Below are 24,523 nucleotides of genomic sequence, written 5' to 3'. Positions count from 1 at the left end.
CCGACGATTACTCCCTGCCCTCGTCAGTGCTCTAGATGTTACATCATTTTAATAGAGAGATTCACACAAGAAATTATTTTTTATTTAAAATTTAAATTAAAAAAATCACTCACTTTCTCTCCCATGATTTTCATTTCTTATCTCTATATCTCTCCTAAAATAATATAACTTATGTCATTTAAAATGACAAGCATCAAACTCATTATTTAAACATGGTCCTATCACTTAAGGAGAGAAGAATATTATTTTTGAAATTAATGATTAATGCTATAATTTGTTATTATTTTACCTGATTTAAATTTAAATTATGTTTGTGAGAAATAAAATATGTCAAATAAGATGTTATTGCGTCGATCTCGAAAATTTATGTGGAATCAAAAAAAGAATTACCCTATTTGGATACCCGAGTAAAAAATTATGGCCTTCAGAAGTTTTATGATTAAATTATATTTTTTTGAAAAAAAATATGACACATGTCAACACCTGATGAGTGACGCCTAAATTAGGCGTGATTGCTTCTTGAGTGCGAGTTGGCTCCCTCCGGTATCGGACTAATCCGACTTTCTTTCTGATATTCCCTATCTAATAAATGATTGTTTGGATGAGTTTTCAAAAAAAATATTTTTATATTTTATTTATTTTAGAAGTACTTTTTATAAAAGTTAAAGTTATTTAGATTTTTAAAAAATATTTAGTTTTTGAAAAAATATTTGTGTTTTAACTTATGTTATTTTTAGAAGCTAAAATTTTCATTTTAAAAAAAAGATTTTTAACTTTTTTTTATGACTTTTACTCTTTTTAAAAGTAGACGTCCAAACATATTTCTCCCATACATGTTTTTTTTCCTGAAGTAAAACAACTTTTGAAGAGAGAAAAACCCATTAAAATTTTTTAATGACATGGATGATGATGATGCTAATTTTTTTAATTTTTTATTTCTATTATTTTAGTTCCTTTATTTTTTTTTCTCTTCAGTCAATTGATAAAAGATTTGAAACTTTAAAAACTTTCTTCCTATCCATGAAATTTTTATTCTTATTTTACCATAATACATAGTTGACTCAAAGCGAAAGTAGAGTAAACACTTATACCTCGATACCGGAGTTGTTAAATTGAGTCATGACTTATCAATTAATCTGGTTTAAGTTACCAAAATTCAATCCATATTAATTTACTTTTCTCTCAACTTGTAATGAGCTAACCAGAAACTTTGGGTTTAAACATTTTTAATGATTTTTACTACAATCTAGAATTAATTTATTATGATTACATATTTTTCTATTCTTTTAACTAATAATAAACAAATTTGTTTAACATTAATTTCAATCTAGCATTTTATGAGCCAATCCTAATCATCATGACTCATGAGAGATCTAAATAATAAATTACCCTCTTCGTTAAAAAAATATTCCAAAGCATATGCACCTTTTCTTTCTTTTTCCGAGCATATGATTCACTAGGGGTGTTCGCGGTCTGGATTGGATCGATTTTGGAAGCAAAATTCATCCGATCCAATCCCTTCGTTTTGATCATATAATCATCCCTTCGGTTTTGATTTGTTTTCAAATCCGATCCGATCCGATCCAATCCAATTTTTTTCGGTTTGGATTGAATTATCTAATGTTTCCTTTTTCAACTATACTATCTTCCTAAATATGTTCCTAGCTATTATCTAGATTACCCCTTAAACTCACCTTAACAGATAAAGAATCTCAACTTTTATAGCCTTTCAAAATCTATCCCCAGGTAGTTAAGATTCGCCTCTTCTAAACACAAGTAGCTGTACTTTTTTTTCCTTTTTTTTTCAGTGAAAATAAGCAAGCAGCTGTCAACTCCATTTTCAAAGTAAACGCCATTGCTATATATAATTGACTCAAGGTCAAACTCCTCGCTACCATCTGTACAAAAAAGTATGTCTTGAAATACAAATTGCCAACACTAAATAAGTACACATGCAGCGTTATGGGAGGGATAACATACGCTTATGCACTCATGGTTTCAGATTAAAATCTTCCAAAAAAACATATGAGTAGGTCAAGTTTTCACTGAAGTGAAATCATAGCATTCTATTTATCATGCTCCAGCAAGAGCAAAAACATGCAGTGACACACTAATATCATATTCACAGGTTCTGTACAACTAGCTGAGTTTTCTCAGTAATCATTATTTAGAGGAAAAAAATGTAATCCACTTTTGCCAACTGTAGAATGTGTTGGGCAAAGTATACTATAAAACCCCAGCTAAAGCAGCAGAGATAGTGGTTTATGGGGTGTCAACCTGTCAGTAGGTCAAAATGCTTTACAGAGGTTAGCCCTCATGTTATATAAACCTTGCTGATGAATTGGAACTGCCCACAACTTGCTCCTCTTTGGTTCAGATATCCTTACATGTGAAATTGCATTGGCAAGTGCATCAATCCACACACAAACATCATGATATTCTGAATTGCAACTTTCAGATGATGAAGAAAGGCTTGAAACCTCATTAAGGAACCCATCATCCATCCTGTTTCTTCCTAACCTAGGTTCAGGTGCAGCAACAAAGTTGTGGCAAGCAGCTCCATTTTGGTGCTTCAACTTTGATTCAACGGGCAGGATCTTCAATGTACGTTCTGTGTAGAAAGATATCCATGGATGTCCTGAAATTGAACCACATAATATTAATTTAACATGCAAACAATCGAACAGTTCTTAAAACTTAAAAGTACTGTCATTTTATTTCCTGTTTAAAAACATTAGGGAGAAAAAGAGAGCCTCAACCACATAGAAGAACACATAATAAAAACTAACAAAAGTATGTGAGAATTAACAGATTCCCACCACTGTTATCCCAACCAAAACAAGGCAATCCTTCTAATTATTAAGAATTCATGTGAAAGGCAAAGATACTTTTCAACAAAACTTGGAAATTTCTAATTTTAATTATTTCAAGATTAAAAAACAAAAAATCAGACCAAATACAACTAGTCTTTGGTGTATTCATCATTGAGGAAGAGAGATAAAGCACGCTACAAAACATTAATAATCTACCATAAACTTACTAAGTACTTCATCAGCTGTTATCCTTGCTGAAATATCCCTTGTCAGCATTCTCCCAACAAGATCTCGTGCAGGTTTAGATATTGATTCCCACATCCCGGTTTGGAACTCTAGCTTGGAATTCTTAATAGCCTCAAAAACTGCTTCTTGTGAATCCCCTTTAAATGGAAGAACACCAACCAACAGAGCATGCAGGAGCACTCCAGCACTCCATATATCCGCCTTTTCTGAGTATCTACCCAACAACACTTCTGGTGCAACATATGCAGGGCTCCCAGCCAAACCCGTCAAGTTCTGACCTGCAATGCAAATTTCTAGACAATGAGGCTATGCATAAATTACTCATGTATGCATGTATGTATCTTTTACTTATGTGTGTGTATTTATATATATGTCAATTGAATTACTGATATTTTTAAATGCTTAAAAATTAAACAAAGTGACCTTAGAGTATGAATGGTTAGCTTCAAACTATTATAAGCATTTTCTCTAGGACCTCTTATTCTTAGACCGCTAGCAAATTTAATTGAATACTGAACATAGTAAACTTAAGGGAGATGACCATTTGAACTCTCCAATTTTTACTCCTATGTACAGGGTAACATAAGTAAAGTACAATTCAGTTGAAAGCTCATCATGATGAACTTCTTCAAACTTGCCTAGACATTTTTTATTAACAGAATGACTAGGATGGAATTTTACACAAGGAAGGTTGTGTAAGGATTCTATTCATAGAAGTTAGCACATATATATACCATAGGATAACAAAAAAAGAAGATCATCCAAACAGGTTTAACATATTACCCTTAGAAATTCTCATGGCCAGGCCAAAATCAGCAAGCTTTATTTCCCCCGAAGCAGTAAGCAGAATATTCTCAGGCTTGATATCTCTGTGCACAACTCCCATATCATGACAATACTTGATGACCAACATCACTTCCTTAAGTATATTAGCAGCCCGCTGTTCAGAACAAGGGCCCTCCCTAAACATCTGGTCGACAAGTCTTCCCCCAGAGCACAATTCCATCACCAGATGAGAGCAATCAGCTTCCTCATACACTGCCAGCAGAGTCACAACCCCAGGATGCCCAGACAAGTGCTGCATTATCTCCACCTCCCTGTAAACAGTCTCATCCCCCTTCTTCAGAGTCTTACACGCATACTCCGCGCCGCCAACAAGAGACCTACACAACGAAACAGATCCATACTTTCCTTGCCCGATCCTCACCCCAGTAACATAATCATCTTCAATCTTGTTCTTCCTCCCCATCTGGGTAGCCACGTCAATGCAACCTATCTTCCTCTTTAGGCCTCTTCCCGCGGTCATCAGAGACAATGTCCCACAAGGAGGAGCAGTGGCAAAACCCGCCACCCTACTCTTGTAGGAACCAGCTGAGTCTATCTTAAATAGAAATTAAGACTACCACTCGTCAGATTAGGTTTTGGCCTAAATACGTTAAGTTTATATAAAATATTTTGAACTTGGTTTGACCTATTAATTTGGTGTACTCTACATTATAGGTTTGGTCTTGTCTATATTTAAAAATCAAAATATATGACCTAGGCATATTAACATGTTTAAGCCTACGAATCTTTAATAATTATCAAAGTTAATATATATATATATATAAATAAATATATATAAAATAAATTTTATTAGTTAAATTTATATAAATAATTATTTATTTTATTTGAATTAAATTAAATAATACGATATACTGACGTATAGGTCAATATTTGTAAAAGGAAATGTTTTCTAAACAAGTTTTTTTTGAGGTCCAAGCCTATTTTATTTTACTAAATATATTAGCTAGGTCAAACCTAACCTACTTAGACCGAATTATAAACACTTAATAGACCATTTGATCCATTTAAATCCCTACATGGAAGTTATGTGTGAGGAAGAACTTGCAATTTGTGTGTTAACAGTATTGAGCTTGGAAAATTTCACACGGCAAAATAATGTATCGATTATGTATAAATTATAATCTGTATATATTTGTTAGTTGTGGTTATGATGACTGAAGTTACTGTTTAGACCTTATAATTACTTCTTCATGAATCATGATATTTTTAATTAATTATCATTTTTTCAAAAATATGCTTAGCGATATATTTTTATTTATTTTAAATAATTCATATTTCTATCATCGATTCATACTCTCAATCCAAAACATATAATTGAAAATATTATATTCAACTGTAAAATTATTATTATTATTGAGGTAAAAAGTTTTGGGCGACCTTTGGAGGATAGTAGCCTCATTAAACTATGATGAATATGTAAGTATTTTATTTGAAAATGGTAATTAGCGAAATGAATATAATGTTGATCATCTCAAAATAATTTACTTCTTAAGAATAGTATTGTAACCGAGGGCATATCAAACAAATGGCATAGCGTGTGCCGGAACAAAATTTTGACGTGCATAATCACACCAGATGTTTTATGTACTCTAAAATCAACGGCAAATTGAGAGTACTAACTTGGTTAGGATGGAGAAAAAAAGGTTATAGCGAATTGAGAAGCGGAGAAAGTTATATTTATTATTATTTTAGACTTATCACTCTTATTATTTGATTGGTTATTGTTATATCAATTTGAAATCAATAATAAAAAAATAGAAAGAAAAAAAAAACTATTGCTGATTTCGACTTTGATAAATAATTAGATAGTAAGGGTGGTACGTCTAAAATATAATAAATATAACCGCCCCAACTGAGAGGCTTGATAGTCCATTGTTCTTTATAAAACAAAGGGGTGGTGAAGGGAGGGCCCCAATTGGTAGAAAAAAACCCGCAACTTTTTTTCTTCCAGAAACTCTTAGTATTTAAAAAATACATTGAATTTCAATTATTTCGAGTTGAGTCGAGTGAACTTACTCAAAGGAACAATATTCTCTTAATGTCTGTTTTTTCGTTTTCACAATTAAGACTTCACTTAAATATAATCGAGTCCCTTATTACTCGAACTTTTTACATATTGATTTATAAAACAAACAAATAATAACATTTGTAGATAGATCAAAAAACTCAATTTTTGAGTTTGTTCTTTCCGGTTCAAAGGTTGAAGTGACAAAAATAATAGAACCCCGTATACCGAAGTGAAAAAGAATTGAAGTGAAAAAGAACCAATTTTAATTATTATTATTTTAACCTTGAATAAAATTCATTAAACCAGTAATGAAAAAGAATTGAAGTGAGTAAACATAAACAGAAAAACCAAAATCACTGGCTGCTTGTGGAAGCTTGTGAAGCTTCCAAAAAATAATCCATTTTCTTTATCACTGGCTGCTACACTAGTCCGGTGAACATTCTTTACCTCAGTTACTCTACCATCAGCCTCATTCATACTCTCATATCACATGAATACCGAACTAATTTGTTTCCAGCTGCAATAGTAGACTGAAGAATATCATCCTCTTTCTGCTGCTTCACTTTAAGTGATTTTTAGAATAAATTTCAGCCCAAACTTTATTGAAATCTGAACGACACCGACTCCATTCCTCCTGTTTCTGCTTCAGTCGAGTCAATATTACAGGGAGCGCACGAGTTGGGTTTTTACGCAATATGTCTATAACGTCAAGACCATGGTCACCAAGACGTTCAATGCACCTTAAATTTTGAACAGTAAAGTAATCTTCAATACGGTTCAGAGTCTCCATATTGATCTTATTTTCATTCATGTTATTATATAATTCCTCTGCACGTTTAGCTGCAGAACTCACAGACTCTAATAACATGTCCAGCTCAAATCTGTCATCTTCACATCTGAACAAGCTCTCTTCGTACTGATTCCTGCACATATGTTCGGAAGAGTAATCCTCACTTCCTGAACTCACAGATACCCAGTGATCATTCAATACTTGAGCACCAAGCTCAGATCTCTGACTAGCTGTAGGAATTGGATAATCAGCAGGTAGAAGCCGGTAGCTGGGAGTGCAACGTTTACAGTCACTGAGGTCAAGTTCTTGAATGGATTTTCCCATGTACTCCTTCTCCCTGTATCTTTCCTTCTCTTTAGCTCCATCCATCTCACGCTTCTGCTCTTTGTCTTTGTCTTTGTCCTCCAACTTTGATGATCTTAGTGACTTTTTTACTCATGACACCAGCAAGGAACCCATCAATATTTTCCAAACACTCCAGGAAATCATTGAATTCCACCATAAGATCAAGATGCTTTCCAAGTAAATCGGTTACCAAATTTTGCAATTCATTCCTTTTTATTATTTCACTGACGAAAAAATTATGAAGGCACTTCAAGAAAGCTTGGTAGTCATCAGCACTGTTCAACTTCTCCTTAACTTTCTCAAAGAAACTGAATGCTTGACTATACATGTTCTTTAAGGTATCCTTGTCTTCCTTAGAAGAAAAGTCTGAAGCCAACCCAAAACCTTCAGCTTTCTTGACAGATTTCTTTTTCTCATGAAAGCGCTGCAAGTTCAAATCCCTGCTGTTATTATTTTATATTGACAAAAATCTCACATGAGTCTTTACAATATTATTATTTTTTATTCTATAAATAATGTTCGCCCATCTAAATGTGACAACGCCTAACTCACCAGGTGTTGTAAGCGAGTTAGGTAACGTGACATTATAAACAAAAATTTACAAAATGTGACATTCAGATAATTTTTTACAAAAAATGTGGCACTTTAATCGTTGTCCATCAAAGAATCCTATAACAATTTCCATCTTAAAAACAAATCAAGAATTACAAGCCGTCTGTACTAAATAGGGAATGAAAGAAAGGGGCAAAAAAGTAGAATACATTCTTATATATTAAATTAAAGTTTATTCTCTTAAATGTAATGCCTATAATAGAGTAAACGCATATGATTTACTCTGCATCAGTATCCTTTCTATATATACTGCAAAAGACAACTCTGTGTTTTGTGATATAGTTTCTGAACTGTTAAGAGTTTGTTTCGTGCCAGCTCAGTTTCTGTTAGAAGTTAGATTTGCTGAGCTGGGGGGACACTGTAATCAGTTTAATCTTAAGTCAATAACACAGTTCTCACTCAGAAACTTTCTCTGATCTCTTCTCTCTTTCTCCTCCTCCTCCTCTCTCTCTCCCCCTCTCTCTCATACTTACATTTACTCAACAAACATAAACACATACTAGAACAGACGAAACGTACAAAGAAAAAAAAAACAGAACAAACTTAAAAAATAAAAATAAAAAATAAAAAAGGAACCTACTCAGTCACAAAATTATATTCTGTTATGTAAATAAGTTTACATTCACTCCAATTCCTTCTTATACTCAAACTAACTAGGTTGATTGAGAAAACTGCATTACACTCAACTAACAGAAAACAACATTTTCGTCCTAAATAATCAGCAATAACTTTGGGGTAATAAGTTATGAGTCAGATTAGTTCTAGCAAACCCAACCCCATGAGCTAGGAAAATGAAAATGTAGAGAGAAAGAATCATCCAATAAAACCGTTAAAAAGGGGAGAAATGGATACCTCAAGAAATTGTTGAGCATTTATATGATCAGGTTCTCTCTCATCCTGATCACGATTAATCCTCATATCCTTACTCTCACGTTTCCTCCGCTTCTTGTGCATGTTCATCATTGTGTTGTCATCATCCATCTCAGGGTGTTCAACACTCAGATCACGCTCACGATCATGAGAAGGAAGCCTCTTTCGTCGATATACTTGCATTTGCCGCATCATGGGTGCCATAGAACTCCGCTCACTAAAGCGCTGCAATGAATTTCGAGCATCCGGAGCATGCTGTGTAGAAGGTGCTGCGAAACTATCTGGTAAGAATCTAGTGAACTCCTCAAGCAAATCTCGATGATCCTTAAACAGGGTAGCAACCTCACTATAAATTTCACCTATGTCCTTATGCTCTTTGCGGTACATATTGGAAATGTTCAAGAACGATTTGTAAACATGCTCATCACTTTGGAATCGTTTCTTTATCTTGTTCACAAAACTAATAGCTTCTTCAAATTCAACCGTTTTCTTTGGAGGAGCCTCATCCCTTACTCTCTTCATCTTTTATCGGTTCTCCAGATTTTCCTAGGAAAATTCGCTGGAAAACAAGTCGAGTAGATCGACAAGAGAAAGAAAAAAAAAGAGTGAAGTGTTTGATCGGACAGAACAACAAGGTAAACAAGAAAAACAACAAATAGGGTTTCTTCTTTCTCTGTCTCTCTCACGTTGTTGCGTTAGAACGATGGAAACTGAGGCGGTGGGAACCAATTAAAAGGCTAGATTTAGAATTTTATATGGGAAAAAAATTTAATTATTGCATTTTAATTAATTAATTATGCAATTTGGATTGTGATTTTTTTTTTGGAGGTTTGGATTGGTTTGGATTGTGATTTGATAGAAGAAAATAAATAAAATTTGTGATATGTGATTTAATTTTTTACAGTTTTGGATTGTGAACCAATCTGCGTGTGTGATTTAATATAAAAAATTAATCAAGATTTAATGTGTGATTATATTTAAATTTTATTTTTATTTTTATTTTTATTATAAAAAAATTTGGTTTGTTATTTAAATTAAAAGTAACAATTATTATTAATAAGGAAAATAAAATAAAGATTTGATTTGTGATTTAAACTCAAAAATCAATTTGAAAAATCTGTATTAATAAATGAAATAATTCAATAAATATTCTGAATCTCTAAGGAATAAGGATTACCTAATTTAAATTTAAATTATGTTTGTGAGAAATAAAATATATCAAATGAGATGTCATTGCGTAGATCTCGAAAAGTTATGTGGAATCAAAAAACAATTACCTGAATTGGATACCCGAGTCAAAAGTTATGGCCTTCAGAAGTTTTATGATTAAATTATTATTATTTTTTTATAAAAAATGACACGTGTCAACCTTAGGTGAGAGATGCCTAAATGAGGCGTCACATTGTAAAATAGATCCGTAATTATTTCCAAAACTGCCATAAATGCGTAATATTTAATTAAAATGCAATAATTAAATTTTTTTGCCAATTTTATATATCTCAAAGATATGAATTAGTATTATTATATCTCCTTGGAGTGATGGATCAATCAACAAATTAATGACTCTACTAATTTAATTTAATATATTATTTAAAAGTAATATATTTAAAATCAAATTAAATCTAATCATGCCAATTATTAAAAAAAATTTAAAATATATCTTGTTTTTAAAATAAAATAAAATAAAAACATAAATGAAATGATAATTAAAATTCATAAAATTTATACTTAATATATTTTAATTTTATTTATCCTGATATGATAAGCATAGGTTGTGTCAAAATTTCTATATAAATACATAAAATACAAAATTTAAAAGTACACAATACGATAAAGTTTTGTTTCAAAATTTAAAAGTACATAATACAAAATTTAAAAGCACAAATTCTTTTAGTTTTAAAATAATCATTGTTTAAAGATTTGTACAAAAATTAAATAATTCATTAAATTCTTTACGATTTAATGAAAATATAAGTTTATTTGATTATATTACACCTTCACTCTATTAAATCATTCTTATTCCAATAAGTAGAAATAAAAAAATAAAGTAGAGCTAAGAAAATAATATATTTTTTTTTAAAGTGACAAATAATTTAGAATAAATTATAACTTTTTAAATACAATTAGATACATAAAATGTGCCTATCATAGTAGAAAGCAAGTTAAATTCAACACCATATTATTTAAGTGGAAAGTGTTTGTCATTTTAAATGACATAAAGTTATGTCATTTGTAACGCCCGGTCGCTTCAAGAATCAATGACTATCCCCACATACTAACACGAGACTTTTCAGTGTGCTTTTTCCTCACTCGCACACTTCCCGGGAAAACTTCCTAGGAGGTCACTCATCCCATAATTGCTCCTAGTCAAGCACACCTAACTGTGGAGTTCTTCCGATCCGGGCTACCGAAAAGCAGATGCATCTTGTTAGTATAGGTAGTACCAATTGATTCTTATAAGCTATTCTCAAACTGTGCAGTCTCATACCTGCACAGTCTTTGGAATTCTTCTCTTTCGGGTGTCGATTCGATTCATTCATGCATGTAACCCCACGCTGGAAGCCTGTCAGGAGCCGCTCCTTGTCCGTGCCCCTTTGCACCGGCGATTACTCCCTGCCCTCGTCAGCGCTCTAGATGTTACATCATTTTAATAGAGAGATTCACACAAGAAATTATTTTTTATTTAAAATTTAAATTAAAAAAATCACTCACTTTCTCTCCCATGATTTTCATTTCTTATCTCTATATCTCTCCTAAAATAATATAACTTATGTCATTTAAAATGACAAACATCAAACTCATTATTTAAACATGGTCCTATCACTTAATTTGTTTTTAGCTTTTTTTTTTTTTAGAAAAAACCCAAGCAAGACCTGATTATCAAACTTGTGCAGGACAACAAATTAGACATGATTAGTTATCAAACTTCAAGACCTAATACGTCAAATGCTTTGACGGGATTAGCCAAAAAAATTAAGTCCATGTTTTTTAATAAATTAATTACGCATTTATTACAGTTTTGGAAATAATTATATATTTATTGTACAATATAACGACCAATTTGGGCGTCACTCAAGACGCCTAAATTGGGCGTCACTCAAGAGGCAATCATACTTAATTTAGGCGTCATTTATCAGATATTGACACATGTCATATTTTTTTTCCAAAAAAATAATAATTTAATCATAAAACTTCTGAAGGCCGTAACTTTTGACTCGGGTATCCAAATCAGGTAATTCTTTTTTTAATTCCTCATAACTTTTTGAGATCTACGCAATGAGATCTCATTTGACATATTTTATTTCTCACAAACACAATTTAAATTTGCAAGAATAATATTATAAGAAACATTAAACCCGGAAGCCTCTGAGTTCTGGATTTGTGATTTAATATAAATAAATAAATAAATAAAATTTTGATTTGTGATTTAATTTTTTTTAATAATATTTTTTTATTATAACAAAAATTTGGTTTGTGATTTAAATTAAAAATTAAAATTAAAATTATTATTAATAAGGAAAACAAAATAAAGATTTGATTTGTGACTTAAACTAAAAAATCATTTTGAAAAATCTGTAGAAATAAAGGAAATAATTAAATAAATATTCTAAATCTCTAAGGAAGAAGAATATTATTTTTGAAATTAATGATTAATGCTATAAGCTTCTAAGTTATTATTTATGGTCTGAAATTAATTATGGCTTATGAATTTTTTTCAAAAATAAAATTACCTAAATTAGGCGTGATTGCCTCTTGATTGAAACCCAATTTAGACGTCATTGGTGACGTGTCAGGTGTTGACACGTGTCACATTTTTAAACTCAGAAGTCTCTGTGTTTTGGGTTTGTGATTTAATATAAAAAATAAATCAAGATTTGATGTGTGATTTAAATTAAAAAATAACAATTATTATTAATAAGGAAAACAAAATAAAGATTTGATTTGTGATTTAAACTCAAAAATCAATTTGAAAAATCTGTATTAATAAAGGAAATAATTAAATAAATATTCTAAATCTCTAAGGAAGAAGGATTACCTGATTTAAATTTAAATTATGTTTGTGAGAAATAAAATATGTCAAATAAGATGTTATTGCGTCGATCTCGAAAATTTATGTGGAATCAAAAAAAGAATTACCCGATTTGGATACCCGAGTAAAAAATTATGGCCTTCAGAAGTTTTATGATTAAATTATATTTTTTTTGAAAAAAAATATGACACATGTCAACACCTGATGAGTGACGCCTAAATTAGGCGTGATTGCCTCTTGAGTGCGAGTTGGCTCCCTCCGGTATCCCCACGAGCTTCGACTCTTTGAGCCGGCTATGGGACTAATCCGGAGTGCGGGGGAACAGTGACCTTACACAAATTTTTGATATTCTTCTTGACTTTCTCCCTAATTTGTTCCCTAATTTCTATCTTAGGAATTTCCTTCATCCAATACCTGACTTTGTTTTTTCTTGAATTTCCTTTATTTGATTTCTCTTAATTCATATCAGGAATTTTTAAAAAATAAAATAATATATACTTGATAAATGGGTGTTCCCATTCCTTGATTCCAATTTAAATTCACAATAATAATAAAAGTGCTCTGTTTCACTTCTATGAGAATAAATGATTGTTTGGATGAGTTTTCAAAAAAAATATTTTTATATTTTATTTATTTTAGAAGTACTTTTTATAAAAGTTAAAGTTATTTAGATTTTTAAAAAATATTTAGTTTTTGAAAAAATATTTGTGTTTTAACTTATGTTATTTTTAGAAGCTAAAATTTTCATTTTAAAAAAAAGATTTTTAACTTTTTTTTATGACTTTTACTCTTTTTAAAAGTAGACGTCCAAACATATTTCTCCCATACATGTTTTTTTTTCCTGAAGTAAAACAACTTTTGAAGAGAGAAAAACCCATCCAAAGAGGCCCTAATAATTTTTTAATGACATGGAAGAAAATGAGAAAAAAAGATTAAAAAAAAGATGATGCTAATTTTTTTAATTTTTTATTTCTATTATTTTAGTTCCTTTATTTTTTTTTCTCTTCAGTCAATTGATAAAAGATTTGAAACTTTAAAAACTTTCTTCCCTTTTCTCCCCTCAATCCAAAGATAAGGTTAAATTATAGAGAATCATCCCATTCTTCTAATAAAAACAAAAAGAGAATTATCTCGTATTTTAATTAAAATATATCATTTGTCCTCTCTTTATTGACAAAACTATTTATGTCTAAAAGGACATAATTTACGTCCTTTAAAAGGACACACTAAATCCCTCTCTTTTTTCCTGATTTGATCGGAATACTTTGAGCCATGAGAGTAAAAATGAGGGCAAAAATTCATGAATCAATTTTATTAGTAAATTATGTTTAAGATATATCCATGAAATTTTTATTCTTATTTTACCATAATACATAGTTGACTCAAAGCGAAAGTAGAACACTTATACCTCGATACCGGAGTTGTTAAATTGAGTCATGACTTATCAATTAATCTGGTTTAAGTTACCAAAATTCAATCCATATTAATTTACTTTTCTCTCAACTTGTAATGAGCTAACCAGAAACTTTGGGTTTAAACATTTTTAAATTCACAATTTTCATGAATTACTAATTGTTTTGATTATATTTATAAAAATTATGAATTCAGTTTGGTGATTGGTTATGTTTTGATGATTTTTACTACAATCTAGAATTAATTTATTATGATTACATATTTTTCTATTCTTTTAACTAATAATAAACAAATTTGTTTAACATTAATTTCAATCTAGCATTTTATGAGCCAATCCTAATCATCATGACTCATGAGAGATCTAAATAATAAATTACCCTCTTCGTTAAAAAAATATTCCAAAGCATATGCACCTTTTCTTTCTTTTTCCGAGCATATGATTCACTAGGGGTGTTCGCGGTCTGGATTAGATCGATTTTGGACAAAATTCATCCGATCCAATCCCTTCGTTTTGATCATATAATCATCCCTTCGGTTTTGATTTGTTTTCAAATCCGATCCGATCCGATCCAATCCAATTTTTTTCGGTTTGGATTGAATTATCTAATGTTTCCTTTTTCAACTATACCCTCTTCCTAAATATGTTCCTACCTATTATCTAGATTACCCCTTAACCTCACCTTAACAGATAAAGAATCTCAACTTTTATAGCCTTTCAAAATCTATCCCCCGGTAGTTAAGATTCGCCTCTTCTAAACACAAGTAGCTGTACTTTTTTTTCCTTTTTTTTTCAGTGAAAATAAGCAAGCAGCTGTCAACTCCATTTTCAAAGTAAACGCCATTGCTATATATAATTGACTCAAGGTCAAACTCCTCGCTACCATCTGTACAAAAAAGTATGTCTTGAAATACAAATTGCCAACACTAAATAAGTACACATGCAGCGCGTTATGGGAGGGATAACATACGCTTATGCACTCATGGTTTCAGATTAAAATCTTCCAAAAAAACATATGAGTAGGGTCAAGTTTTCACTGAAGTGAAATCATAGCATTCTATTTATCATGCTCCAGCAAGAGCAAAAACATGCAGTGACACACTAATATCATATTCACAGGTTCTGTACAACTAGCTGAGTTTTCTCAGTAATCATTATTTAGAGGAAAAAAATGTAATCCACTTTTGCCAACTGTAGAATGTGTTGGGCAAAGTATACTATAAAACCCCAGCTAAAGCAGCAGAGATAGTGGTTTATGGGGTGTCAACCTGTCAGTAGGTCAAAATGCTTTACAGAGGTTAGCCCTCATGTTATATAAACCTTGCTGATGAATTGGAACTGCCCACAACTTGCTCCTCTTTGGTTCAGATATCCTTACATGTGAAATTGCATTGGCAAGTGCATCAATCCACACACAAACATCATGATATTCTGAATTGCAACTTTCAGATGATGAAGAAAGGCTTGAAACCTCATTAAGGAACCCATCATCCATCCTGTTTCTTCCTAACCTAGGTTCAGGTGCAGCAACAAAGTTGTGGCAAGCAGCTCCATTTTGGTGCTTCAACTTTGATTCAACGGGCAGGATCTTCAATGTACGTTCTGTGTAGAAAGATATCCATGGATGTCCTGAAATTGAACCACATAATATTAATTTAACATGCAAACAATCGAACAGTTCTTAAAACTTAAAAGTACTGTCATTTTATTTCCTGTTTAAAAACATTAGGGAGAAAAAGAGAGCCTCAACCACATAGAAGAACACATAATAAAAACTAACAAAAGTATGTGAGAATTAACAGATTCCCACCACTGTTATCCCAACCAAAACAAGGCAATCCTTCTAATTATTAAGAATTCATGTGAAAGGCAAAGATACTTTTCAACAAAACTTGGAAATTTCTAATTTTAATTATTTCAAGATTAAAAAACAAAAAATCAGACCAAATACAACTAGTCTTTGGTGTATTCATCATTGAGGAAGAGAGATAAAGCACGCTACAAAACATTAATAATCTACCATAAACTTACTAAGTACTTCATCAGCTGTTATCCTTGCTGAAATATCCCTTGTCAGCATTCTCCCAACAAGATCTCGTGCAGGTTTAGATATTGATTCCCACATCCCGGTTTGGAACTCTAGCTTGGAATTCTTAATAGCCTCAAAAACTGCTTCTTGTGAATCCCCTTTAAATGGAAGAACACCAACCAACAGAGCATGCAGGAGCACTCCAGCACTCCATATATCCGCCTTTTCTGAGTATCTACCCAACAACACTTCTGGTGCAACATATGCAGGGCTCCCAGCCAAACCCGTCAAGTTCTGACCTGCAATGCAAATTTCTAGACAATGAGGCTATGCATAAATTACTCATGTATGCATGTATGTATCTTTTACTTATGTGTGTGTATTTATATATATGTCAATTGAATTACTGATATTTTTAAATGCTTAAAAATTAAACAAAGTGACCTTAGAGTATGAATGGTAGCTTCAAACTATTATAAGCATTTTCTCTAGGACCTCTTATTCTTAGACCGCTAGCAAATTTAATTGAATACTGAACATAGTAAACTTAAGGGAGATGACCATTTGAACTCTCCAATTTTTACTCCTATGTACAGGGTAACATTAGTAAAGTACAATTCAGTTGAAAGCTCATCATGATGAACTTCTTCAAACTTGCCTAGACATTTTTTATTAACAGAATGACTAGGATGGAATTTTACACAAGGAAGGTTGTGTAAGGATTCTATTCATAGAAGTTAGCACATATATATACCATAGGATAACAAAAAAAGAAGATCATCCAAACAGGTTTAACATATTACCCTTAGAAATTCTCATGGCCAGGCCAAAATCAGCAAGCTTTATTTCCCCCGAAGCAGTAAGCAGAATATTCTCAGGCTTGATATCTCTGTGCACAACTCCCATATCATGACAATACTTGATGACCAACATCACTTCCTTAAGTATATTAGCAGCCCGCTGTTCAGAACAAGGGCCCTCCCTAAACATCTGGTCGACAAGTCTTCCCCCAGAGCACAATTCCATCACCAGATGAGAGCAATCAGCTTCCTCATACACTGCCAGCAGAGTCACAACCCCAGGATGCCCAGACAAGTGCTGCATTATCTCCACCTCCCTGTAAACAGTCTCATCCCCCTTCTTCAGAGTCTTACACGCATACTCCGCGCCGCCAACAAGAGACCTACACAACGAAACAGATCCATACTTTCCTTGCCCGATCCTCACCCCAGTAACATAATCATCTTCAATCTTGTTCTTCCTCCCCATCTGGGTAGCCACGTCAATGCAACCTATCTTCCTCTTTAGGCCTCTTCCCGCGGTCATCAGAGACAATGTCCCACAAGGAGGAGCAGTGGCAAAACCCGCCACCCTACTCTTGTAGGAACCAGCTGAGTCTATCTTAGTATTTTCTCTACACCTCTTCTTCAACCTCGAACAATCTTCCATCGAATAATGGGTCTCAAAATTGGACGACGGAGACCCATGATTGGATCTCAAAATGTCAGTCAATTTCGAGGACTCGTCACACTCACTTCCTTTCCTTTTCATCCTCATAGCATCTATCAGTAAAGTACCAACGCAACACCAATCTTTGTGTTGATCACGTACCCAGTGTGCAAAATCCGATTTTTGCCGCAAGACACAATTCTGCAGTCAAAATAGAGAAAGATCAGTCAACGAATTCTAGTCAGATTGATCATGAATGAACGCAAAACCACAAGGAAAGCATCCAAACACAAATATTAAACTTCAAGAAAGTAAATCGAACCCCGAAGCTTTCTCGCAACGTAATGGCGCCAAAAAGCGCCATCACATCACGAGACCCCTGCAAGACAAGAAAAGAAGATGCCAGAACATAGAAAGAAAAAGAAACAAACCTTCGCAATCCCAACCAATGATCCTGTAATGCGTTGCGGAGAGTATAAGCAATGAGAAAAAAGTCACAAATTGGGAAACTATTACGACGTAGTTTCTCAATCAGGGACTGAAACCCTAAAAATCTGCTATCAAAGTTTTAGGGGAATGCGCGAACGACAAGCATAGAAAAAAGAAAGAAAGAAGACGGGTACTCTCTGAGAGTCACACTCTTTTTGCTTAGCTAACGTTGTTTCCTTTAATATAATATAGGATGTTCCAGTTTATGTTCTCCTGCGTGCGTCACTATTTCAAGGGGTGTATTTGATTACGATTTTAAAAAATTTCCTCAATCAGTGGAATAAAAAAATCAACAGGGTCAAATTAGGTAAGAAAAATAATGAACTAGTAAGAAAAAAAATGAATATCGTCAAATTATATAAGAAAAAGCATTGAACGTGTATAAAGTAGGAACTGTTTTAAAAAACTAATGAATAACTTTAATTTGGATTTTGAAATGGTAACGCAAATATTGAATTCTGGAAATTATTGGTATTTATTCCCTTCTTTATATTGTTCAATACCAGATTAATTACCATTTAATAGTCATCATATTAACGAAATTGGACTTTTTTCCTTACACACGTTTCTCATTTTCATCATATTAATTACCATTCAATAGTCAACAAATTTCACATAAATGTTTGACTTTTTTGCAATTTATGCTTTTTTTAAAATAGAAATCGCAACTAACGTATAGTGAAAAATATTTTTTTCCTTAAAAATGCAGTTTTTGAAAGAAAAAAAAATTCAAACAAGTCCTTAATTTTCACCTCTGCTATTTTTTAAATTGTTGAAAAGTTAAAAAAAAAAAGATAAAAAGCTTTTTTTGTAATATTGCTCTTAACTTTGATCCAATCTGATACGCCAATCCCATGGGAATAACAAATTGGATTTTTTCCTTACACACATTTCTCATTTTCATCATATTAATTACCGTTCAATATTGTCATCATATTAACATTGAACATGCATAAAGTAGGAGTTGTTATAAAATACTAATAAATAACTTTAACTTGGATTTTGAAATGGTAATTCAAATTTGAATTCTGAAAATCATTGGTATTTATTCTCCCTTTATGATTGGTCAATACCAGGTTAATTACCATTCAATATTGTCATCATATTAACGAAACTGGACTTTTTTCCTTACATAATTTTCTGATATTCTTCTTGACTTTCTCCCTAATTTGTTCCCTAATTTCTATTTAATTTCTATCTTAGGAATTTCCTTCATCCAATACCTCACTTTGTTTTTCTTGAATTTCCTTTAATTGATTTATCTTAATTCATATCAGGAATTTTTTAAAAATAAAATAATATATACTTGATAATGGGTGTTTCCATTCCTTCAGTTAAAATTTTCAGTTTAAAAAAATAAATAGATTTTTGACTTTTTTTATGACTTTTGCTTTTTTAAAAAGCAGGCGTCCAAACATATTTTTTCATACATGCTTAAAAAATTTTTTTTTAAAAAAAAAAAAAAATTTCTTTTTCATTCATCTCTTTGTTAATTTTCTCTCATTTAAAGCAACTAAAATAATAGAAATCAAAAATTAAAAAAATTAAAGTTATCATCTCTTTCTTAATCTTTTCTCTTTTTATCATTTTTTTTCATGTCATTAAAAATTTATTAAATTTATTATTTTTCGTTTGGATGAATTTTTCTCTCACAAAAATGTTTCTTTCCTCAAAAAAAAAAGCAGGTATTAAAAAATATGTCTGGACGCCTGCTTTTAAAAAAAGCAAAAGTCATAAAAAAAGTCAAAAATCTATTTATTTTTTTAAACTGAAAATTTTAACTTCTAAAAATAACATAAGTCAAATATTTTTTCAAAAACTAAATATTTTTTAAAAATCTAAATAACTTTAACTTTTATAAAAAGCACTTCTAAAATAAGTAAGGTATAATTTTTTTTTTGAAAACTCATCCAAATAAACACTTATTCTCGTAGAAGTGAAACAGAGCACTTTTATTATTATTGTGAAGGAATGGAAACACCCATTATCAAGTATATATTATTTTATTTTTAAAAAATTCCTGATATGAATTAAGATAAAAGTCAAGAAGAATATCAGAAAATTATGTAAGGAAAAAAGTCCAGTTTCGTTAATATGATGACAATATTGAATGGTAATTAACCTGGTATTGACCAATCATAAAGGGAGAATAAATACCAATGATTTTCAGAATTCAAATTTGAATTACCATTTCAAAATCCAAGTTAAAGTTATTTATTAGTATTTTATAACAACTCCTACTTTATGCATGTTCAATGTTAATATGATGACAATATTGAACGGTAATTAATATGATGAAAATGAGAAATGTGTGTAAGGAAAAAATCCAATTTGTTATTCCCATGGGATTGGCGTATCAGATTGGATCAAAGTTAAGAGCAATATTACAAAAAAAGCTTTTTATCTTTTTTTTTTTTAACTTTTCAACAATTTAAAAAATAGCAGAGGTGAAAATTAAGGACTTGTTTGAATTTTTTTTTCTTTCAAAAACTGCATTTTTAAGGAAAAAAATATTTTTCACTATACGTTAGTTGCGATTTCTATTTTAAAAAAAGCATAAATTGCAAAAAAGTCAAACATTTATGTGAAATTTGTTGACTATTGAATGGTAATTAATATGATGAAAATGAGAAACGTGTGTAAGGAAAAAAGTCCAATTTCGTTAATATGATGACTATTAAATGGTAATTAATCTGGTATTGAACAATATAAAGAAGGGAATAAATACCAATAATTTCCAGAATTCAATATTTGCGTTACCATTTCAAAATCCAAATTAAAGTTATTCATTAGTTTTTTAAAACAGTTCCTACTTTATACACGTTCAATGCTTTTTCTTATATAATTTGACGATATTCATTTTTTTTCTTACTAGTTCATTATTTTTCTTACCTAATTTGACCCTGTTGATAATTTTTTAAAATCGTAATCAAATACACCCTTGAAATAGTGACGCACGCAGGAGAACATAAACTGGAACATCCTATATTATATTAAAGGAAACAACGTTAGCTAAGCAAAAAGAGTGTGACATCCTATATCGTATATTTCCCAAAGGAAACAACGTTAGCTAAAGCAAAAAGAGTGTGACTCTCAAGTTTAATATTTGTGTTTGGATGCTTTCCTTGTGGTTTTGCGTTCATTTGATACCCAGATGGGGAGGAAGAACAAGATTGAAGATGATTATGTTACTGGGGTGAGGATCGGGCAAGGAAAGTATGGATCTGTTTCGTTGTGTAGGTCTCTTGTTGGCGGCGCGGAGTATGCGTGTAAGACTCTGAAGAAGGGGGATGAGACTGTTTACAGGGAGGTGGAGATAATGCAGCACTTGTCTGGGCATCCTGGGGTTGTGACTCTGCTGGCAGTGTATGAGGAAGCTGATTGCTCTCATCTGGTGATGGAATTGTGCTCTGGGGGAAGACTTGTCGACCAGATGTTTAGGGAGGGCCCTTGTTCTGAACAGCGGGCTGCTAATATACTTAAGGAAGTGATGTTGGTCATCAAGTATTGTCATGATATGGGAGTTGTGCACAGAGATATCAAGCCTGAGAATATTCTGCTTACTGCTTCGGGGGAAATAAAGCTTGCTGATTTTGGCCTGGCCATGAGAATTTCTAAGGGTAATATGTTAAACCTGTTTGGATGATCTTCTTTTTTTGTTATCCTATGGTATATATATGTGCTAACTTCTATGAATAGAATCCTTACACAACCTTCCTTGTGTAAAATTCCATCCTAGTCATTCTGTTAATAAAAAATGTCTAGGCAAGTTTGAAGAAGTTCATCATGATGAGCTTTCAACTGAATTGTACTTTACTAATGTTACCCTGTACATAGGAGTAAAAATTGGAGAGTTCAAATGGTCATCTCCCTTAAGTTTACTATGTTCAGTATTCAATTAAATTTGCTAGCGGTCTAAGAATAAGAGGTCCTAGAGAAAATGCTTATAATAGTTTGAAGCTAACCATTCATACTCTAAGGTCACTTTGTTTAATTTTTAAGCATTTAAAAATATCAGTAATTCAATTGACATATATATAAATACACACACATAAGTAAAAGATACATACATGCATACATGAGTAATTTATGCATAGCCTCATTGTCTAGAAATTTGCATTGCAGGTCAGAACTTGACGGGTTTGGCTGGGAGCCCTGCATATGTTGCACCAGAAGTGTTGTTGGGTAGATACTCAGAAAAGGCGGATATATGGAGTGCTGGAGTGCTCCTGCATGCTCTGTTGGTTGGTGTTCTTCCATTTAAAGGGGATTCACAAGAAGCAGTTTTTGAGGCTATTAAGAATTCCAAGCTAGAGTTCCAAACCGGGATGTGGGAATCAATATCTAAACCTGCACGAGATCTTGTTGGGAGAATGCTGACAAGGGATATTTCAGCAAGGATAACAGCTGATGAAGTACTTAGTAAGTTTATGGTAGATTATTAATGTTTTGTAGCGTGCTTTATCTCTCTTCCTCAATGATGAATACACCAAAGACTAGTTGTATTTGGTCTGATTTTTTGTTTTTTAATCTTGAAATAATTAAAATTAGAAATTTCCAAGTTTTGTTGAAAAGTATCTTTGCCTTTCACATGAATTCTTAATAATTAGAAGGATTGCCTTGTTTTGGTTGGGATAACAGTGGTGGGAATCTGTTAATTCTCACATACTTTTGTTAGTTTTTATTATGTGTTCTTCTATGTGGTTGAGGCTCTCTTTTTCTCCCTAATGTTTTTAAACAGGAAATAAAATGACAGTACTTTTAAGTTTTAAGAACTGTTCGATTGTTTGCATGTTAAATTAATATTATGTGGTTCAATTTCAGGACATCCATGGATATCTTTCTACACAGAACGTACATTGAAGATCCTGCCCGTTGAATCAAAGTTGAAGCACCAAAATGGAGCTGCTTGCCACAACTTTGTTGCTGCACCTGAACCTAGGTTAGGAAGAAACAGGATGGATGATGGGTTCCTTAATGAGGTTTCAAGCCTTTCTTCATCATCTGAAAGTTGCAATTCAGAATATCATGATGTTTGTGTGTGGATTGATGCACTTGCCAATGCAATTTCACATGTAAGGATATCTGAACCAAAGAGGAGCAAGTTGTGGGCAGTTCCAATTCATCAGCAAGGTTTATATAACATGAGGGCTAACCTCTGTAAAGCATTTTGACCTACTGACAGGTTGACACCCCATAAACCACTATCTCTGCTGCTTTAGCTGGGGTTTTATAGTATACTTTGCCCAACACATTCTACAGTTGGCAAAAGTGGATTACATTTTTTTCCTCTAAATAATGATTACTGAGAAAACTCAGCTAGTTGTACAGAACCTGTGAATATGATATTAGTGTGTCACTGCATGTTTTTGCTCTTGCTGGAGCATGATAAATAGAATGCTATGATTTCACTTCAGTGAAAACTTGACCCTACTCATATGTTTTTTTGGAAGATTTTAATCTGAAACCATGAGTGCATAAGCGTATGTTATCCCTCCCATAACGCGCTGCATGTGTACTTATTTAGTGTTGGCAATTTGTATTTCAAGACATACTTTTTTGTACAGATGGTAGCGAGGAGTTTGACCTTGAGTCAATTATATATAGCAATGGCGTTTACTTTGAAAATGGAGTTGACAGCTGCTTGCTTATTTTCACTGAAAAAAAAAGGAAAAAAAAGTACAGCTACTTGTGTTTAGAAGAGGCGAATCTTAACTACCGGGGGATAGATTTTGAAAGGCTATAAAAGTTTGGATCGGATCGGATCGGATTTGAAAACAAATCAAAACCGAAGGGATGATTATATGATCAAAACGAAGGGATTGGATCGGATGAATTTTGCTTCCAAAATCGATCTAATCCAGACCGCGAACACCCCTAGTGAATCATATGCTAATATGGATTGAATTTTGGTAACTTAAACCAGATTAATTGATAAGTCATGACTCAATTTAACAACTCCGGTATCGAGGTATAAGTGTTTACTCTACTTTCGCTTTGAGTCAACTATGTATTATGGTAAAATAAGAATAAAAATTTCATGGATATATCTTAAACATAATTTACTAATAAAATTGATTCATGAATTTTTGCCCTCATTTTTACTCTCATGGCTCAAAGTATTCCGATCAAATCAGGAAAAAGAGAGGGATTTAGTGTGTCCTTTTAAAGGACGTAAATTATGTCCTTTTAGACATAAATAGTTTTGTCAATAAAGAGAGGACAAATGATATATTTTAATTAAAATACGAGATAATTCTCTTTTTGTTTTTATTAGAAGAATGGGATGATTCTCTATAATTTAACCTTATCTTTGGATTGAGGGGAGAAAAGGGAAGAAAGTTTTTAAAGTTTCAAATCTTTTATCAATTGACTGAAGAGAAAAAAAAATAAAGGAACTAAAATAATAGAAATAAAAAATTAAAAAAATTAGCATCATCTTTTTTTTAATCTTTTTTTCTCATTTTCTTCCATGTCATTAAAAAATTATTAGGGCCTCTTTGGATGGGTTTTTCTCTCTTCAAAAGTTGTTTTACTTCAGGAAAAAAAAACATGTATGGGAGAAATATGTTTGGACGTCTACTT

General features: G+C 32.0%; 3 protein-coding genes and 1 pseudogene across 3 annotated transcripts; 1 reads left to right on the top strand and 3 right to left on the bottom strand.

Moving 5' to 3' along the window:
- Nucleotides 1-2,171: 2,171 nt before the first annotated feature.
- Nucleotides 2,172-6,390, bottom strand: LOC133301127 (serine/threonine-protein kinase PEPKR2-like). Its single transcript, XM_061500737.1, has 4 exons — nucleotides 6,262-6,390; nucleotides 3,843-4,440; nucleotides 3,041-3,337; nucleotides 2,172-2,638 (listed from the first exon to the last, which is right to left on the bottom strand). Exons 1-4 carry the CDS (start codon nucleotides 6,388-6,390, stop codon nucleotides 2,289-2,291), a joined length of 1,374 nt encoding a protein of 457 aa, XP_061356721.1. The 3' UTR covers nucleotides 2,172-2,288.
- LOC133301126 (paired amphipathic helix protein Sin3-like 2) lies at nucleotides 5,543-9,052 on the bottom strand (annotated as a pseudogene).
- A 6,019-nt stretch (nucleotides 9,053-15,071) lies between these two features.
- LOC133301125 (serine/threonine-protein kinase PEPKR2-like) lies at nucleotides 15,072-17,560 on the bottom strand. The gene is made up of 3 exons (XM_061500736.1): nucleotides 16,804-17,560; nucleotides 16,003-16,299; nucleotides 15,072-15,600 (listed from the first exon to the last, which is right to left on the bottom strand). Exons 1-3 carry the CDS (start codon nucleotides 17,555-17,557, stop codon nucleotides 15,251-15,253), a joined length of 1,401 nt encoding a protein of 466 aa, XP_061356720.1. The 5' UTR covers nucleotides 17,558-17,560; the 3' UTR covers nucleotides 15,072-15,250.
- Nucleotides 17,561-21,092: 3,532 nt separating this feature from the next.
- On the top strand, nucleotides 21,093-23,291 carry LOC133301124 (serine/threonine-protein kinase PEPKR2-like). Its single transcript, XM_061500735.1, has 2 exons — nucleotides 21,093-21,558; nucleotides 22,064-23,291. Exons 1-2 carry the CDS (start codon nucleotides 21,093-21,095, stop codon nucleotides 22,381-22,383), a joined length of 786 nt encoding a protein of 261 aa, XP_061356719.1. The 3' UTR covers nucleotides 22,384-23,291.
- The last annotated feature ends 1,232 nt before the right edge of the window (nucleotides 23,292-24,523 follow it).

This window comes from Gastrolobium bilobum, unplaced genomic scaffold, assembly GCF_033153095.1.
Source record: "Gastrolobium bilobum isolate Gb01-03AN ecotype WA unplaced genomic scaffold, APGP_CSIRO_Gbil_v1 utg320082, whole genome shotgun sequence".
Taxonomy (NCBI): Eukaryota; Viridiplantae; Streptophyta; class Magnoliopsida; order Fabales; family Fabaceae; genus Gastrolobium; species Gastrolobium bilobum.
Note: the sequence above shows the minus strand (reverse complement) of the source record. Positions and strands in the feature narration are given on the sequence as shown.